Genomic DNA, 19,448 nt, shown 5'->3' on the forward strand with positions numbered 1-19,448 from the left:
GGATCTGTGAAAACGGGTAAAAATAGGACATGACCTATTTTTTGTTGATCCGTTAAAGCAAAGGTCAAAAAGTCATTGATGTCAATAGCCCCTTTCATATACAGTGAATTAAATGCAGCCATGTGACAGCCATTAATATACATTTGTCACATAGCTAATTATCACTGTGCGAACGTAGCTTGAGATGTTGATGGATTATCATTGGGCGTGTGGAGATGTGTTATTACTGTACTTGTAACAAACTGAGCAACTGTGTGTCCATCACATGACCATGTGTCCATAACAACGCCATGGACATATTTTTATCCACTGGAAGTAAACAAAGAATAACAGCAAGCAAAGATGTTTTACTGCGACCTGCTATGTGAGATCTTAGCCTAAGGCCCCATATTGAGGAAACAGCTTTTTTTGTTGCAGTTTTTGCTGCTTTTTTCTTTTGAGCCAAAGCCAAAAATAGCTACAAAAGGAATGGGAAATATATAGGAATCTCTTATAAATCTACCTTCTGCTCAACCTACTCCTGGCTTTGGATCAAAAAACCGCAACAAAATCTGCAACAAAAAAAAGCTGTGTTTCCGCAATGTGTGGTCTTAGCCTTAACCCATTTACGCGGGAGGTTATATATTTTTGAGTTCCAATAATGGAACTCTAGGCATAAACGGGTTAAGGGGTTTTCTGGGAATTGCATACTGAAGTCCTATTCTTACGACTGGTCACCAATTTGGGGATCTGACATCCAGAATCCCAATTGATCGGCTGTTTGAAGTGCTGTGGCCTCATCCCTGTGCTGAACATGTTCACCAGTCACATGCTACAGTGGCAGCTCAGTCCCACTGAATGGATCTGAGCTGCAATACCAAGATCAGCCCCTACACTATGTATGGCATTGTGCTTGGCTTGAACGTTGCGGCCTCTTCCACCAGTTGATTTGTGGGGGTCCTGGGTAATGGAATCCTACTGATCAGACAGAGATGATCTGTCCTCAATGTAGGTCATCAATATGCAAGTCACAGAATACTCCCTTAGGCCAGTACCCACGCGGCATTTTACAGTCCCTGAAGGAGGATGGGATTCTAACAAATACCATCTACACCTTGTGAAAAAATATGCACTGCACACACGTTGCAAGTTACAAAACTGTTGCGGTTTTGGAAATCGCAGCATGTCAATTATACCTACGGAAACACTGGCAGTTTCCCTACAGGTATAGTCGAAGCAGAAAGTCAGCAGAAGAAACCTCCGCGGACTTTCTGTCAAGAGCGTTGCAGGGAAGGAGCAGGGAGGAGCGGAATAACAGCATCGCTTCTGCCGCTGCTGGCTTCATGCAGGGCAGGAGCATAGCGATGTTGCAGGCACCTGTGCCGGCATCTGGGCATCTATGCCGGCGTCTACACTCCCCGGCATCTGCCTCTCTGTTACAGCGGATGCCGGGTCTGTATTCACATATGCAAAGCCAAGCGGCGAGATGCCGCTGGCCCTGTGTGCATGCTCATACACCAGTTTAGCCTTCACAATGCGAATACAGACCCGGCATCCGCTGTAATAGAGAGAGGTGGATGCCGGGTCTGTATTCGCATTGTGAAGACTAGACTGGTCTATGAGCGTGCACGCAGAGCCAGCGGCATCTCGCCACTGGCTTTGCATATGTAACCCCGCCCACCAATGACGCAACAAAGCCGGAAGAAAGAAGAATTTACAGCAACAAAGACTGGTGAGTATGCGATATGGGAATACCCCTTTAAGAAGAGGGTCCAGTGGAACTGCCAGAAGGAAAAGGGCATGCATAAGGGTTTTGGCTTCTGTCCAGAAGGGGTGGATTAGGGAACAATCCCAGAAAACTTGATACAGTGTGACCTCTGCAGTTTGGAAGCGCCAACATGTAGAGGGAATATTAGGGTTAAGAGAGTGGAGTAAGGCAAGGGTGTGGTACCAATGCATGAGTATTTTATATTGGGTTTCCCAAAAAGTCACACATGAGGAGGACTTAGCCGCACGGGACCATATGATGTGGCATTGACCAGGTATGATTTGCCTATCCAGGGCCCCAGCCCATCCAGCCATATATTTGTGAGCCAGGGGCGTTTGCTCCTCCGAAGAGGATAGAAGCCTGTAGATATCAGAGGTTACTGGGTTTTCCATCTCACAGCATTCACCAGTATTACGTTTAAAGAAATTAGTTTCAAAGTTATATTTTATGAAAATGGGAATTAAACCTTAGTCTCCATATATACCGGACATTTTGCTTTGTCATTAACTGTTAGAAAACAGAGATAGTGGTGAGAAATTAAGACCCAAAAGTATATGAAAAGTTTCAAAACCTTACATGGAACCTATTTATACACATCTACCACACACTATAAAAGTCAATTAATTTTGGAATCCCCATCAGCCATTAAAATAAAGATATTCAAATCCTCTGTTACATGGTGGTCATAGATGCTGCCCCCTGCCCCCAATGAAATAAACAGTTTGTCCAGTGTTTTTAAGATAATGGATTATTGCACTTACCCATAAGCCCCAACAGCTTCACACCCCACAGGGCTATGCCAGTAGCAAAGGAGTTCCAAACTGTGCCCACCACAGCATACATAAGAATGGCACCAATATTGTCGAAAAACAGACGACTAGGCATGAAGTAGCCAGAGTCCAGGACTATTGGGGGAAGCAGGAAAAGGAAGAACATACTAGGCTCTAATTGAAATTCAGCCCTCTGGGCTATGGCCAAGACAATCCCTCCAAGGGCCAATCCCAGGATAATCAGCAGGCAGCTCTCAGGAACTACGGTGGTCACCTTCCTGGACAAGTGGAACACTGCAACACAAAGTAAGACTTATTCAAGAGAACCTCCTGGACCAACAGTCATCTCCCGAGCTTATAAACTAACTTCTAGATTTTACACACATTAGGGCTGATTTGACAGAATATAATTAATGGGAAACAGTTAAGGGTAAGTTCGTGTATTCACCTCAAAATCCTGACCAAAAAGACGGCTCCCACTGAAATCAATGGGAGCTGGTCCGTTCTTTTTTCCAGGAGCTGTTCCTTCCAGCTCACAGAAAAAAGAAGCGACATGGTCATTCTTCAGGCCATTTTGCCTCGCAATACGGCCTGAAGACTCTCCCTCCTCCCAACTAGGCCCATTCATTGGTCCTAATCCGGAGCGGAGTGCGCAACTGGATGCCAGTGTAGTGCACTGGCATTCAGTTGCGGCTACCCGTTATTTGTCTGGAACCTGAGGTGAACCCTGTGTGAACTTACCCTTACATACCATAAAAGCAGCCTATGCAACTGATATGGTACCCAAGAAGAAAGAAAGTCTTAGCTCAAATTATAGCAAGAGGTGCTGGCTGAATTTAAAAGGAACCTGTGACTAGATGATGGTCTCTAAGCACAGATGTAAGTGAATTAATGACAAATGATACTGAATCTTTTCCCATACAATCCCTTTAAAATATGCTTTATTTGACTCTGAGCAGCCTTGCAGACCTCAGCTCCACTGTTAAAGTGATAGTTCAGTTTCAGCAAATACCGTAAATGCTAACATTGTTGACAGAAGAATTTCCAATAGCTTATCAATAATGCACATGCATGGTCAAATAGGATCAAGGATTAGACCTTTTATTGACTTATTAATAAGTGAGACAGTTCAGGTAAGATGGTCTAATGCTGTCCGAAAAGAAAACGATCCTTTACAAAGTCCTTATATGTTGTAACATAAGATTTCCTGGAGGCAATTGAAATGTTTGCAGTTATATAGCATAAATGTTATAGTCTTGGTTCACATCTGTGCAAGGGTTTCCATTCATACACTATAAAGAGGTCCGCGTGGTTTCCGCACAAAAAGGGTGAAAAATACGGAGAGAAAAGCACTACCTGCAGCGCTTTTCTCTCTGCATTTTTCAGGCAGAGAGGTGAACGCCGGGCGCAGATGAGGTTAGATACACAAATGAAAAAAAAAAAAAAAAACATGAGCCAGTCCCAAACTTTCTGCAAATAGGATTTCTTCTGGTTTTCTTGTCTACAACACCTGCAACGAATTCAATAGCAATGTAGCTTACATTCACATCTTTTGTAAGTAGGTCAACTCTTATCAAAAGTAATTATATGCATTTATGACTTAAGCAGAATCCATATGTAAAGCAGCATTTACAATAACTGTATATCACATGACCATGGACTGTATATCACATTACCATAAATTGGTTTTTATACCCTTGGAGTAAACAATGAATGACAGCAAGCAGAGATCTAAAAAGCTGTGAGGAACTGTCACAGTAAGTATGTGGAAAATGAGTACAGATACATTCCACAATATGGCTGGCTCTCCAGACATACTTGAAAGGGCACTCATAAGAACAGCACTCGCAAGTTTCTCCATAAAAACATTTTCTAAAAGATCTCAAGTCTGGCAATGAATGGCTTGTATTGGTCAAGCCCTTGAAATTAATTTACCACCATAAAAACTAATTACAAAGAGCGGTATCACCAGGCTGACAATGTTCCTGCACACAGCCAGAGTGATAATTACACGCTCCGAAAATAAGACACTGTTTCCTTAGTTACTGAAGACACTATATAAAGTCATGGAAAAAAATGAGAATCCTTTTACTACAAAAGAGAAACCCCTAGGAAAAGGAAAAGGGATCAGTCACCTCATATTAGTAATGCCATTATTGTTCAAGGGAACAGATAATATCCTCAATACACAGGGAAGGATAATATGTATCTGAGAGTCAAGACTAACCTTTACAACCACATTTTAATGGATGCTGTATACCAGATTGTGGTTCTCTCAGATCACCTGTACAATATCCCATAAAATCTCAGCTAGCATTCACTATATCCACTAAATGACTCTTTAACATGCTAATCATGGGACGAAAGAAAAAACATCCTGAATGACTTACAAACAGAATACAGAAGACTGTCATCAAATGTTCAGTCTAAGGTATTATACATACACCCGAATGTGTGTAGCATTGATATGCCTTGTCACAGGGTATCATATATACCGTATATACTCGAGTATAAGCCGACCCGAATATAAGCTGAGGCCCCTAATTTTACCACAAAAAAACTTATTGTCTCGAGTATAAGCCTAGGGGGGAAATACAGCAGCTACTGGAAAATTTAAAAAATTAAAATGGTTGGAGTTGTTGGGTGCAGTAGATGCTGGCTGAATATATGGTATCTGCAGTGCTCCTATTAACCCCTTCCTGACGGAACAGGAGCACTGCAGATACCCTATATTCAGTAGACCAGGCACTTTCAGACACAGGGATACCAATTGTGTATGTGTTTCACAGTCATTTTCTACCTTTAGGGTGAATTCACACTGAGTAAACGCTAGCTTATTCTGAACGTAAAACACGTTCAGAATAAGCGGCGTCTAAAGCAGCTCCATTCATTTCTATGGGAGCGGGGATACGAGCGCTCCCCATAGAAATGAATGGGCTGCTTCTTTCACTCCGTGCAGTCCCATTGAAGTGAATGGGGAGTGCCGGCGTATACGGCAAGCTATGCTCATGCCGGAGCGTACACGCCGGCACTCCCCATTCACTACAATGGGACTGCACGGAGTGAAAGAAGCAGCCCATTCATTTCTATGGGGAGCGCTCGTATCCCCGCTCCCATAGAAATGAATGGAGCTGCTTTAGACGCCGCTTATTCTGAACGTGTTTTACGTTCAGAATAAGCTAGCGTTTACTCAGTGTGAATGCACCCTTATATGTATTCTAGGGAAGTAGAGATTTAGAACTTTTATTATTTTTTTATTATTTTTTTAAAGCTTCTTTTTTTTCAATATGTTATGGGAGATTCTATACATTACTATTGCGGCTGATCATAGACCCCCCCCCCCTCCCAAAAAAAAAAAAATTTTTTTTTTTTTTTTTTGCCTGACTCGGGTGTAAGCCGAGGGGGGCTTTTTCAGCATAAAAACTGTGCTGAAAAATTTGGCTTATACTCGAGTATATACGGTAATTTCTATGTGTGTGTATATATATATATATATATATATATATATATATATATATATATATATATATATATATATATATACACACACACACACACACATAGAAATTCACTAGTTGTGATGTACTCAAAACCACAGATCCATGTTGCCTTGGATCATTCCTTCTAAACAGCTATTGATAGAATCATGTAATTAAAATGTCTGCCTAGTTGCTGGTGAAATCCTATCCTGTCGGAGAAGCGAAAGCATCTTGTCACCAGTCTTTGTAAGCACATTTTTTTGAATCCTGCAGTGAAATGTCCCTTTAGACTTTTGCTCAGTTATATATAATCTGCGGTCTTGCACTAATGGCAATTGAGAGATCTCTCTCCATTTTAGAATGTTGCTTGTAGTGAATAGGTCTCTCAAAAAGAAAATATTTTGGGAAAATAAATAAAACTTAAACTTTTATTAGAATATTATGTAAATAAATCCTCTCTTGTGTGACTATGCCCCCTAACATATAGGACAGCTGAAGATAAGCCAGCATATAAGAGTGAGTGTTGGTAACACCTAAATGTCTTGGATAGTTTCTACACATAGAACTGATTCTTCATAAAGTATGATTGTACTGGCTGGTACCTAACACACACACCAGTACATTGGCTGAATCTAAAAATGTGTGTGTTAGGTGGCAGCCGCTACTTTAGGATAGTTTACACAGAGCACACACTTTTCAGAGCACACCTCTTCAGGGTTGAATCTAAAGTCTGCCGGATGCCCCTGATTCGCATAAGTGTCAGTAATACAGGCCAGTGTGTGACTACACTCATAGAGCAAAATCTAGGGCATCAGAAAGGCACATCTTTGAATACAATGTTTTAGATGCTGCCAGTGACTTATTATCTGCTACAGGGCAGAACATACTTTATTACAAAAGCGCATCCCTGAACACATTATTTTGGATGCTGCCAGATGTTTACAAATCACCAAATATATTTCAACACCAACATAATGCGGCGTCTGACAGAGAGGTGTAGAATTGAGAGTGGGAAGTTCCCTCATGATTCATTGGGGTCTTTCCCCAGACACTCTCCATCATATGCTGTATAACAATCATAAACAGCGATCTTTTTATAATCTTTGGAACAGTAAGCCTCTCCTATGTTTTCTAGTATCCTTCTTGTAGCCCTTAGGCCTAACTGACAACACTTAGGGGTGGAGTGCAGGCAGAGGAATCGTCTGGAATAAGCCAAGGTTCAGAGGCAGGCTGCAGACAAACAAGGTTGTGGACAAGCCAAATGGCAGAAGGGAATACACAGGAGCAGAGATTGTAGCTCCTCAAATACTGTGGAGGAGCAGGAAAGGGACAATGGGTAGTAAGGATAATTTGTTGGTGATTCCTGCTGGAAGGTACTGTATGCTGACAGGCACAGGCCGCTGGCATTACAGAAGGAAAGGCCTCCACAAAAGGAAACAGAATGGTATAGACACATATACTGGTACTTCGGCAAAGTATACCTGCTCCTCTTTCTATGAGTCTACTGTTGAGGGGATCCAGTCCCTTGTAAATCTTGGGAGCTGTAAAATGTGGTAAGATGTGATCTCAATAAGAACTCAAATTCTCCTTGGCTGATAAAGCAGTCCTTTTTGGCTTCCAACAGAATCTCTTTTCAGTTCCTGTGGTAGGAAGGTGCGGGGTCTACTGTTAGTACTTCATAACCTTTCCTGTCTTTTAATACCTTCTAATATTGCATGGAATGCATTACCGCTGTGTTACCAACCTTGACCAAGATTTTTATCATGGACAAGATATCCTTCCACAATGGCCAAATGTTCTGCTTCAAGCTAGGTTCACTCTAGCTTTCCAGTCTGCGTACTAGACTTTCTCCCTAATTCTGCTTAAAAATCGGCAAGAACTGGCGGGACCCAGAAGACTCCTTTATAGTCTATGGGATCCGCGGGTTTCCACATGCAACCACTTTTTAAGCGGACAGGGTTTCTGTCTTTTGGGTCCCCAAGGGAACCCGAAGAACGGAAACCCAAACGCTAGTGTGAACCTAGCATAAGTGCAGTTGAAACAATACCTCCAGGGGTGTAACTACCAGGGTAGCAGCAGTAGTGGATGCCACAGGATGGGGACATTAAGGAGTGCAGTGGGCCCCTGATTTTTTAATAATTTTTTTTTTTTTAAATAGGAGTAACCCCAGCAGATAACAGGCCCTATTTACTTATTGATCCTTGCTCCGGCTCACGGCTGCGGCACTTCCCCTCCTGTGGAGGTGGCTGTGAGCAGGAGCCAAGATCGGTAAGCAAGGCTGCGGAACCGTGACGTCTGGTCCAACATTGAATAGCTATGCGGGGAGTGTGAACCTTAGGTGGAAGCAATCAGGTGTATTTGTCCAATACCACTCTCTCCACCATCTGTGCTAAAGTGGTCTCAGGCTGAAGCCATTTCTTCACCAGATACATGAAGGTCATGCATCTGGGATCGGGTGGGAGACTCTCAGAGAAAGTCCAGTGGTGCACTCTCCCAGCATGTATGTGCAGCGGTCTGTAGCCTCTGGGTCTCTCTTGCACCAACATACTCTCCTGCCGTCCTCTGGTCGACCACAGCTTTGCTGAGCTGCATCGGTATCTCCGTAAGCTGCAAGTTTATCTCCTGCTGTTGTGCTTACGTTTGCCCTCTCGGCTTCCATCAGGACATTTTGTGCTGCATGTATACAAGCATGAAGAACAGGGTATATCAAAGTAACTCATTTAAACAACATCTAATACCCACTGTAGATCATCAAATAATTGCATTTTCAAAAACCCAGAATGAGGGGTAAACGGAAAAAAGGGGTAGAAAATGCTAAATTGAAACAGACAATTTTTATTAAATATACAAAACACAATAACAAGTTAAAAAGGGTGACAATACCACATCTACCAGCAGTAGGTGTGGGGGATAAATCCAGCAAAATGAGTATAAATAGGGTAATTATTGTTCCCAGTATTTGAAATAAATGGATTTGTACAAAATCAAGTTGTAAGCTTATAGTAATCGCCCAAATGTAAGGGTGATACAAATCCAGGAACCTATCAAGGTATATATGAAATTTCAACATCAATGACCTTCATGCATCTCTGACACAATTCACACAGTGAAGTAGTAAGTGCATGTCAGTTAATACAAATGGAGACATAATGTTGCAAAGAAAGCCTATCCAGGTGAATACACTTCATGTTAAAAGTAGGTAGTGCACATGTCAATGAGGTGGAGGTAGTAGTTATAACATGCTAGGTAAAAGTGTGGACAAAAAACAATAGGTAACTGAGGTCATAAGTATAACATACCCATAGATGAATTGTAAAAATATTTGCTGGTTTAGCCCACACACCAGGCCCCAACGCACGTTTCAGCTATGAGCCTTCTTCCGGGGGAGTCATAGCCGAAACGTGCGTTGGGGCCTGGTGTGTGGGCTAAACCAGCAAATATTTTTACAATTCATCTATGGGTATTTTATACTTATGACCTCAGTTACCTATTGTTTTTTGTCCAAACTTTTACCTAGCATGTTATAACTACTACCTCCACCTCATTGACATGTGCACTACCTACTTTTAACATGAAGTGTATTCACCTGGATAGGCTTTCTTTGCAACATTATGTCTCCATTTGTATTAACTGACATGCACTTACTAGTTCACTGTGTGAATTGTGTCAGAGATGCATGAAGGCCATTGATGTTGAAATTTCTAATATACTTTGATAGGTTCCTGGGTTTATATCACCCTTACATTTGGGCAATTACTATAAGCTTATAACCTGATTTTATACATATCTATTTACTCCAAACACTGGGAACAATAACTACCCTATTTTTACTCTCATTTTACTGGATTTATCCCCCATACCTACTGCTTTTGCCTGGTGTGTGGGCTAAACCAGTAACAATCCTCACAATTTATCCATGGGTATGTTATACCTCTGACCTCAGTTACCTATTGCTTGTTGTTTATATTTTTTCTTAGCATGTTATAACTACTACCTCCACCTCATTGACATGTGCACTACCTATTTATAACATGAAGTGTATTCACCTGGATAGGCTTTCCCTGTAACATTACGTCTCCATTTGTATTAACTGACATGCACTTACTACTTCACTGTGTGAATTGTGTCAGAGATGTATGAAGGTCATTGATGTTGAAATTTCATATATACCTTGATAGGTTCCTGGGTTTTTTATCACCCTTACATTTGGGCAATTACAACTTGATTTTGTACAAATCCATTTATTTCAAATACTGGGAACAATAATTACCCTATTTATACTCATTTTGCTGGATTTATCCCCCACACCTACTGCTGGTAGATGTGGTATTGTCACCCTTTTTAAACTTGTTATTGTGTTTTGTATATTTAATAAAAATTGTCTGTTTCAATTTAGCATTTTCTACCCCTTTTTTCCGTTTACCCCCCATTTTGTGCTGCAGTAGGATGACTTGCCCAAACTGTTTTACAAAGTCCTCCATGATGGTGGTCTCCTTTTCAATCTCTCCTGCAGCTTTAACCCAGGAATGTGTATGTCTCTTTAAGACTGTTTAACAGGTTTCCCCAAATCCAAAGCACCACATGTGGGGAAGTTAGCTTGGTACAAGCAGTGGTGCAGACCCAAACAGTCAAGACAGGGTCACAAAATGTGCAGCAAACTGGCTTATTTAGGAAAAAAAAACTGGAAAATAAATAAACTTGAAACAAAACAAAATACAGCCTTAACTTCAGGCAAAAACAAAATAAATACCTGCTCGTCTGAGCCACTAGCTAAACAGAACGGATAATCTCACTATACATGTGGTTTACTTCCAGCCACACAAACAAAACAGGTGCAATTTTGTCGCACTAGACTCAGGAATACAGGACAGAACCATACACCTCCTTTCACCTCAAGGAACTGCACTGCAATGTAAGCACTGCAGCCTTTTTCTTTCCCAATAATGAGCCAAGGCTCTACACCTGGGCTGAGGCCTACTCCATATCTGCCCTGGACCACACATATGTCAGAAACCTGGGGCTGATATATCTGGACTCCAGCACTCTGTCTGTCACCATCTCACAATAGATATACAATATATTCAAAATATATAAATTCAAATCAACCCCCTTTCTTTAGAAGACATAAAATAAATAAATAATGTAAACCACATACACATTAGGTACGCCTGTATCTGAAAACACTCCGTCTGCCAACTTATAAAAATATTTTTCCCATGCACTGAACAACATCACCTCCCATATAAGAATTTAAAGAAAAAGTGATATAATAATAGGCATTCGGGGCCACACGGTGGCTCAGTGGTTAGCACTGCAGCCCTGCAGCGCTGGAGTCCTGGTGTTTAAATCCCGCCAAGGACATAAAACCATCTGCAAGGAGTTTGTATGTTCTCCCCGTGTTTGCATGGATTTCCATCCCATATTCCAAAAAAGACATACTGATAGGGAAAAATGTACATTGTGAGCTCTATGTGGGGCTCACAATCTACATTAAAAAAAAAAAATAATAGGCATTCTACAAAACAGTATAAATTAAACATTATTACATCTGGCTCTTCAAAAAAATATGCCTTATGCAGCCCAGTACATGGAAATATATATATATATATATATATATATATATATATATATATATATATATATATATGTAGCAGAATATGGAGACTCAAAGAAAAATTTTCTTCAAAGTTTTAGATTTTTTAAGGAGTTTAAAAAAAAAAAAAAAATCTATGTAGATTTGGTACCACCATAATCATACCAATTCATAGAACACTGGCGACTATGAACACTGTAAAAACAAACACCATCAGAAAGTCCCCAAGAGGACCCAAAGAACGGAAACCCGAGGTGTGAACCTAGCATATGTCACTCACTTTTTCCTGCACTGTTTTCAACTAAATGTTCTGCAGAATAAAGCCATGATCTACCATTACATGGTCACTGTGTGGTGGTAATATTGGTATACTCAAAATGGGCGTCCACTAGTATGTGTATACTTCTGGTGCTGAACCCCCTAGCTATATGTGTGCTGACTGATTATACTTCAGGGTGACTGTGGGTAACTCCAGGTTCTGAGCTCCAACCAAGCTGTTACCCTAGTAGTTATATCCATGACAACATATCACTCCTAGACAATGTCTTCTGTACCGTAGTGATACAGCTGCCATCCCGTTCATATCATACAGTTACGCAACGACTATATCCAGAAAAGCATCATATGGCATGAATTAACAGAGCAGCTATATATGTTATTTATGTAATGATCCAGTAGCTGAGCACAGAGCAAATTTCCCCTCAGGCAGGACTGCTGATGTTTGCAAGACTCACGGTCAAGGAGAGAAAGCCAAGAAATGCAGTATAAGCCAAGATATCAGCCCTACGGGCAAGAGACAGGAGAAGTGATGTGACAAATATACATGGTACTTCAATGGAAGTCACCAGGGACAGGGCTTGTTTAAAACAATAAATGGCATACTAATACTTGACGTGACAGATAAGGCAATGATTTGTTGACAGTTGGGGGTAATGACACCCTAAAACTTGGGGAACAAGGGTCAAAAACACATTAACACTTTGAGTGACTTGAAAATGTTAGCATGTCACTGAGGAAACAGAAAAATTATTCAACAAAACTTGTAGGACAGGACAATGACACACTGACTGTTAGGGTGATGGAACAATGACATGACTTTGGTAGGCAGGACAATTACAAACTGACACTTGGGGTAACATTACGACACAGCAACAACTGGGATACGAGGACAATGGCACATTGACACTTAAGTTGATAGGACAATGATATGCTAACACTTCGAATGAAAAGACAAAGGAACGTTGATGATAGAGGTGAAAGGACGATGAAATGCTGACACTTGGGGTGACAGGGCAATGATATACTGTATACTGACTTTTGGAGACAGGACAATGACATGCCAACATTTGGTTCAGGACAAGGATACACTGGGACTGAAGGGATAAGACAATCACTTACTGACACTTGGAGGAATGGAACAATGACTCTCTGATACAGACAAGGGCACACATCACAGAGAAATGGCTGAGCAACACTTCAATGGATTACTTTCAAGGATCTGATGTTATCTTTCACGTTTTCTACACGCCATCATTTCCAGAAAATTATGTGAAATTACATCTCTTCTCCCAGGAGCTCTATATACACTGTCACTCTGAACAGCATCATTAAACCCATTTAGACTCTCAACCCACCCCCAACCGCTCAGCACAAGCTCCTGCTCCAAGACCCCTCAAACTTCTCATTCTCTGCTAAGTCACTTAGTAAACACAGATGATTTACCTAATATGAAAGCAATAAATAGTACTCCAGCTTGCTGAATGTGCACCATGGTAACACTCGCTGCATAAGGACATTTTTTTCTGCTCTCATAAATCCATGACAGAAGTAGCAAATCCAGGATACAGTACAAAATGTAACAGAGCTATGTGCAATATTGTATCTAAATATTAATAAGTCTGATAAACACAGCTCTAGGAGCACCAGTATTACTAGGTAGTATTACGGTATTAATAAGGGAAAAGATCATTTTACAAGGGATGCCACAAACAGCAATTCCCTAATGTACTATACATGTACACAGCAGCAATTCCCAACAGGGCACCCATTGGTGCCTCAGGAAACCAACAGGGGGATGCAACACTCTGAATAGGAAAATGCCTTCATGCAACATTATCTGTGTCCTTAGAGAATTTTTTGTCTTTTAGTAAAAAGTATTTTGTACAGATGCCCCAAGGAGATTTTGCATAGGTGCCCTAAGCCTCAAAAACACTGGTACACAGGAATGAAATAGCTCCTGACTTTACTGCCTTTGACTAGGTTAATAAATCGTTCTACTATTAAAAGTCTTGTAAGAGAAATTGGAAAGCATTTCTGAAACCCCGTCTGGAGTCACAAAATTTTTTGGCACATGCTAGTTCTACAATAAAAATTGTGCCTTTTTATAATTTTTCTGCCGTCTACACAACAACAAAAAAAACTAAATGGGTGGTAGGGTCAGATGGATATGGCCTCCATATCCTGACACATTTAACATTACTTACGTCAGGCTATACGACAGGCAAGTAGCAACTGAAATCAACTCCATTTATCAACTCTGTATCTGGAGCATATTCCAGTTCCTGGTGTGATTCCCCAAGAGGTGCCGCAGGTCCCTTGCCTCTGAATACTCATGGCACATTTGACACCAACGAACCATACATTAAGACTGGTCTTAATGACGTGCCCATTGTTTCAGTTTGCCACACTCTTCCAGATCTGTCAATGACTGAGAACATTCTTATTTACATGGCACCACATATCTCCGACCTGGACTGGGAGGTTCATTGACTTTTTCGTGCACCAGAGCTTGGTAACTGTTCACATTGTAGCCACTAACTATATATCTTTTAGGGCTGTGGTATTTTTCCTCTTCGTTATATTCTTATTTACATACAGCAGTAAAAATATACACAGAACTTATTAATTCTCAGCAATACATAGGGCAGGCATATATCGTCTATCTAGTGGATGTTCACAGGTAAAATTCGCAAAAGTTTACAGTATCTGCCATGCAGATGAGATTTCATACGTCATCCATAGGCTGCAGAAAGTTTACGCACGGAATATGATCTGCTGTACTCGTTTTTCCCGGATAGCACACTCAGCCATTCAATTCTATGGGCCTGTACACAATACCGTGAATTACACGGTCCTGTGTGTGGGCCAACAGTCCGGGCTGCAAACTATGGAACAGGTTCTATTCCTGTCAGATTTTGTGGCCCTGCTCTATTCATTGAATGAAAGGGCTGCGGAAGCACGGCCGGCACACGGATGACATCCGTGTGTCCCCTGTGCGCTGCCCATGCCGTTCATTTGCGGTAGATGGTTAGCATACGGTAGTGTGCAACCATCTTATATCTGCATGTTTCAGACAGTTTTAGGGCAGAGAAATCCACTGTGTGTGGACCCAGGCAAGTGTAGACAATCCTCTGTGAGCTGAATGCATCAGATTCATAAAATTTATCTCATAACAGTCTCTATAGAGAATCAGTGCATGCAAAATGTATTACGGTTTATCTCATAGAGGACTGTTTACAATGCTTGCAATATTGTAGCAAATCCTCATTAAGTTAAGACATGTCTCTTTCAGCAAGCACAGAATATTAGTGTGATACCAAGTACTGGGAATCGAGAAGCCATCCAGTTGGGCTAGCACTTCTGCAGTGACTAATACTAATTCATGCCATGACTAAGGCCTCATGTACACGACTCAAAAACAAATTGCTTTCAGTGGGGCCATTCACATGTCCATTTTTTTGGATGGTTTGTTTAAAAATAGAGCACTTGCTATTTTTGTCACTTATCACAGATCTCAATGCACTGAAGTCCATGAGGGATCCACGAAAATGTCTGCCCCACAGATGTAAAATGGGTGTGGAAAAAACGGACACTGCATTAGTTTTTCATACTCATTTTCACAAAATCCATGTGCATTACGCCTTGCAGAATGAAGTAACAGTAATTCAGTGGCTTAATTTGTAAGTTTTAGGTTGGAAGCATATCAGAGCAGAGGGATCAAATGAAGGAGAAATAAAGTTAACAGATGATTGCAATGACAGAAAGGGATAAATTCACAATGACATAAAGAGATAAATTCTGCTGGGGAGGGATAAAGAGATTTAAACATACATTTCATTAGATTGGCAATGCTGGAATAAATGGGCAGATTAAGTGACCACATTCTACAAGGGACGTGAATTGATCCAGTATGACAAAGAATTCTGTACTGTGCGCAAATATAGATTTCCTCTCTTTATCTGAATGATAAAGTGCCTTGTACAGGCTATTCCCTTCTGTAGCTTTTTACTGGCATGCTGAAAGTGGCAGTATAGAGTTCACAACGGTGATTTCACAGAAATACTGTGCAAGTAGAACAAAACCTTCCCCAAAAACTGCCGACATTTCTCCAATAAGGGTAACCACAGTAGGAAATTGCCTTGTCAGAATTTCTCTAAAGCAGTCTGGTGTAATGGTATTATCAAGGAGAAATTCAGCTTTTCTCTTACTACCATTGCCTTCTAAACTCAACACCAGATATCTACTGTCTTCACTTTCTGGGGTAGGAAGTAACTGGCTGACATATGCCATTGTTAAAGGGATTCTACCATTAAAACCTTTTTTTTGTGGATAAGACGTTGGAATAGCCTTTAGAAAGGCTATTCCTCTTACATTTAAAGGTGGCCTCCGCTGCGTATTTCCTTAGAAATACCGTTTTTTACCCGTATGCAAATGAGTTCTCTTACAGCAATGGGGGCGGGTCCCAGTGCTCAAAAAGCGATGGGGCGTCCCCACCGCTGCCAAAGAATTGTCTCCAGCGCCGCCTTCTTCTTCTAGGCCTCGTAGTTCTCCCTGGCAATCAAAAGATCCCTCTCTCACCCTTACTGTAGAGACATGTATCTGACTTTACTTTGCTAAGAGGGCTGGAACTAGAAGTGGGTGAAGTGGGCATCTTGTTGTGGCTCCAATCAATGGATCTTGGACAAGTTGTGTTAATGCCGTATACATGAAAAATATATGTTATTCACACACAGACGAGATACAACCTTACAAACACACATTGATGTTACAAACACATCGACAATTTCAGTACAGCTAATTGTGCATGTTACTCGGTTGAAAGGGTTGCCTGTCAGGAAACAATCTTTCCCCCTACGCCCAACAGCAGCACAACTGGCCTTGTGCTGCTGTTTGGGCTAAGGGAAAACAGATTATCATTCATAATCTTTCATTTTTACAAAAGGCTCAGAATGGGTTAAAAAATAAAAGCAGCAAAATTGACTTCAATAACTCCCTGCTGCTGCAGTTCCGATGCTGTCTGGGTTCCCTGATGCTCAGTACTTTCTGGTTATTCTTAAGCAAACAGAAAATGATTGCTCATCCAAGGACCGAAAGTAGAAACCAGTGGGGGATCAGCGAAACACTGAAATGGGATGCTTCTTCCATCTTTTAGCCCATTCCGTTTTTCTGCAAAAATGCTTTATCCAACAGACAATTTCTAATCAGGGCTTGTTGTACATCCCACAGCCATCAAACTATTTTTTATAGACCTAGGGTGGAAAGACACCTTCTAAAATCACTCTGCTAAGGTAACAAGCGAGGTTGATTGGTTATCAGTGACCAAATATACTCACGAGTGCCGTAACTTAAGTCTTGTGGGCCCCGATGCAATCTTTTGTCCAGGGCCCCCTACCGCATTCCTACAGCAAATTCTTGATTGTGATGGTTATGGGCGCTAAGGAGTTTAATCCACCTTAGTGTGGTTAGGGTAATCTGTGGATCTCCTTGGTTTATGGGCCAGATAGAAGCTGCAATCTCAATACTTATGCTAGTGCTTATGGGCCCCCTAAGGCTCCTGGGCCCCGATGCAACTGCACCCTCTGCACCCCCTCAAATTGCGCCCCTGATACTCACTGTCCAGCCCAGACTCTTCACCCATAAAATGTAATCATTAATAGGTGAGTGCAGGTATAGTGACATTACTGATAGGGCAAGTAGCTAGCTTCTTCTATTACTTAGCACAATATAGAAGATGTAAGGACCATGGTATGATGAAAGAAAGGGGGCACAGTGCAGGGTATGAAAGGGCACAGCTCAGTGTATGACATAATGGAATTGTATAGAATAGGAGGTAACAGTATTTGGTATGATAAGAGGGCACAGCATACGGTATAAAATAGTATAGTAAAAGGTAAAATATGGTATGAAAGGGAAAGGTGCTGGTATGGTAAGAGGGCACAGTATAGGGTATAAGATAAGAGCACAAGGTATGAGAAGATGGCACAGTATAGGCTATGACAATGGGGCACAGTATATTATAATAAAAGGGCACAGTATAGAGCATGAAGTTAGTACCGTGTAGCAGTCTCTTAGGAGGCAGTGAGTGTTAGAAGAGGCTATTCTCTCCTCATGTGCCTCGGTACTCACCTATCTTGGCCAGGCTGGCCACCAGGATCCACACGGCCACCAGATAGGGAGTCTGCACCATGTGCCATTCCCAGCGCACCACCCGGAAGCCGCCCGGGCTCTCAGCTTCCTCCTTTTCCCGGTCATCCTGTGAGCAGAGCACCGGCAGCCCCGGGAGCAGCAGCCCCAGCAGCAGCCGCTCCATGTCCCCGTTCTCCTGCAGGACCCAGAAGATGCTTGAAAGCCGGCGATACGGTGACCTCACCCACCAATCAGGAGGCGAGGAGAGGCAGGTGAGTCCGGTGACGTCACCCACCATGTGCTCCTCAGCTCCAGGTAGGCTCTGACGATTGGTCCTTGTGTTATTATACACCGTCATTTATACACGTACATACACTACTATACATACATATATACACCTATTATATACAGTGATGTATACATCTAATATACATACATACAGGCATACATACTACTACTACTATACAGGCATACTATACATGCATGCAGTGATATACAGTATATACACATCTACGATACATACATATATACACCTATTATATACAATAATATATACACATCTACTATACACACCTATTATATACAATAATATACACATCTATTATATACAATGATATATACACATCTACTCACCAATATATGTAATTGTTATACACTGATATAGACACATCTATAGGTAAATCTACAGTATACATCTGGTATACAATTATATAGCTTATATACAAATATATAGCTAATAGCAGTTATACCCAAACCTTCATAGATAAATATACACATCTATTATACACATCTATTCATAAATTTATATTATACTTAATCTATTATACATTGATATCCACATGTACTATATATAAATCTAACATTATGTATATGGCCATATGCCCATGCAGACAGTATTTTTAGCCTGTGTTCACATATCTGCTCATCTTTTTGTTTTTCTTTTGGTTTGTTCCACTAAAGGAACAGAATATTGTCAGTGATCATTTTATTGACAATAATAATTGAAGCATGCTGAGCTATTTACTCGCCTTCCTGGAAATTACTATTGATGACTTATTCTTACAATAGGTAATCATCAGAAACAGACTGGACACTGCAGAGCTGGACCACCTACATAATATGCTGAGCAAACACAGTGGGGAGAGTTTATTAAGACTGGTGCTTCCTATGCCAGCCTTAAACTTCTCTGCCACTACAATTATTATTACCTCTGGGGGTTATTTGCTTCATAATTGAAATCTACACTAACCAAGTGCTGACATAGATTTAAGGAATCATTCACATACATTTTCTGGTAAATCTGAAAGGCCAAGGCTTCCCTACTCTGGCCCGTCTTGATTCCTGCCCCACTCACTTTCTTATAAAGTTGTGATGGGGGCACAAAAAATAACACAATGGTGTTTGGTGAAAATTTTGGCTGTATGTCAAAGATGTGCCTCTTCTACATTAGCTTC

The 19,448-nt window shown here is 41.2% G+C and overlaps 1 protein-coding gene across 1 annotated transcript in view; it reads right to left on the reverse strand.

Annotated features, from left to right (window-relative positions):
• The window catches only part of SLC9A5 (solute carrier family 9 member A5), an 84,987-nt gene extending 66,809 nt beyond the window's left edge, over positions 1-18,178 (reverse strand). Inside the window, exons 1-2 of the mRNA XM_075282078.1 lie at positions 17,995-18,178; positions 2,509-2,811 (exon numbers count right to left, since the gene is read on the reverse strand). Coding sequence (XP_075138179.1) covers positions 2,509-2,811; positions 17,995-18,178 — 487 coding nt within the window. The remainder of the gene's footprint in view (positions 1-2,508; positions 2,812-17,994) is intronic.
• Positions 18,179-19,448: the final 1,270 nt, after the last annotated feature.

Source organism: Leptodactylus fuscus, chromosome 7 (genome assembly GCF_031893055.1).
Source record: "Leptodactylus fuscus isolate aLepFus1 chromosome 7, aLepFus1.hap2, whole genome shotgun sequence".
Lineage (NCBI taxonomy): Eukaryota > Metazoa > Chordata > Amphibia > Anura > Leptodactylidae > Leptodactylus > Leptodactylus fuscus.